The sequence below is a fragment of the Camelina sativa genome, chromosome 5, assembly GCF_000633955.1.
Source record: "Camelina sativa cultivar DH55 chromosome 5, Cs, whole genome shotgun sequence".
Classification (NCBI taxonomy): Eukaryota; Viridiplantae; Streptophyta; class Magnoliopsida; order Brassicales; family Brassicaceae; genus Camelina; species Camelina sativa.
In genome coordinates this window covers 19,794,558-19,795,713 of record NC_025689.1, presented here as the reverse complement: position 1 = coordinate 19,795,713, position 1,156 = coordinate 19,794,558, and the positions used below count along the sequence as shown (strand labels likewise).

The 1,156-nt window shown below is 36.8% G+C and overlaps 1 protein-coding gene across 1 annotated transcript in view; it reads left to right on the top strand.

Annotated features, from left to right (window-relative positions):
* Positions 1 to 1,156, top strand: part of LOC104789416 (protein SABRE-like) — a 16,043-nt gene that overhangs the window by 4,190 nt on the left and 10,697 nt on the right. The window contains exons 8-9 of the mRNA XM_010515115.2: positions 384 to 635; positions 910 to 1,149. Coding sequence (XP_010513417.1) covers positions 384 to 635; positions 910 to 1,149 — 492 coding nt within the window. The remainder of the gene's footprint in view (positions 1 to 383; positions 636 to 909; positions 1,150 to 1,156) is intronic.

The window sequence follows — 1,156 nt, the reverse complement described above, 5'->3', positions numbered from 1 at the left end:
TAAATTTTTATTCCAAATATTCCCTTGTACGTTTTTGACTAAGGAAAGCACCTTACCATTTCATAACAGAGAGAAGTGTTTTCCGATTTGTTATTTGTCGTGTATTTTCTGCAGAGTGGAGTTTAATTTAAATGATTTTTCTCTGCTACTCAGATTTCTGTTTGTAGTTTTACTTCTCGATTTGCCTATGAGTTCATGGGCTCTTTTAGTTCTTGCTTGACATTGGTAACAGTAGTTCAATCGCCAAATATTCCTGCATGATATGCATTTATGTAGAACAGACAGTATGCTATGTTGGTATGCATCAGATTAAGATTTATTTTTCTAAACTATGTAAGTTTATGTTGATACATATTATCTTGATGGCTACCTTCTCTTTTCAGCCAGTTCTGCCTGTTAGAGCTGAAGTTGATATAAAGCTAGGAGGTACCCGATGCAATCTATTCATTTCTAGACTACAGCCATGGTTGCGCCTTCATTTCTTAAGAAAGAAAAAACTGGTGCTGCAAGAAAAAGCTCACACACTTGAGAAAACAAAAGCTGCTGATATGAAGGCCATCATGTGGACAGGCACAGTTTCAGCCCCGGAGATGACGGTTATGCTATATGGTATTGATGATTCGCCTATGTATCATGTAAGTAACCTTTTCCATGTATATCTGTAGTGGTTGAACATGAATCAAACGGTATCGTGCTGCATCCCATTATGGGCATCTTGTGCTAGTTATTATCCGACGTAATTAGGTTAATTTTAGACTTCATACATTAACTGAACTTTATCTGTAGTTATGAGATAGGGCGATAAACCTTCAGATGCTTGATTGTTGAGTTCTTAATTTTGTTGTGCAACATATAAAATGGCTTACTAAATGCTAAACAGTATTTTATTCTCGGTGTTTTTATATGCAGTTTTGTTCGCAGTCTTCACATGTGTTTGCAAATAACATCTCAAGTCTGGGCACATCAGTTCATGTTGAACTTGGTGAATTGAATCTGCATTTGGCAGATGAGTACCAAGAATGCTTTAAAGAACACCTTTTCGGAATAGAGCCAAACTCTGGTTCATTGATGCATATAGCAAAGATTAGCTTGGATTGGGGAAGGAGAGATAGGACATCATCTGACGAGGTTGGTTTCAGAAGTAAATTGGTACTCT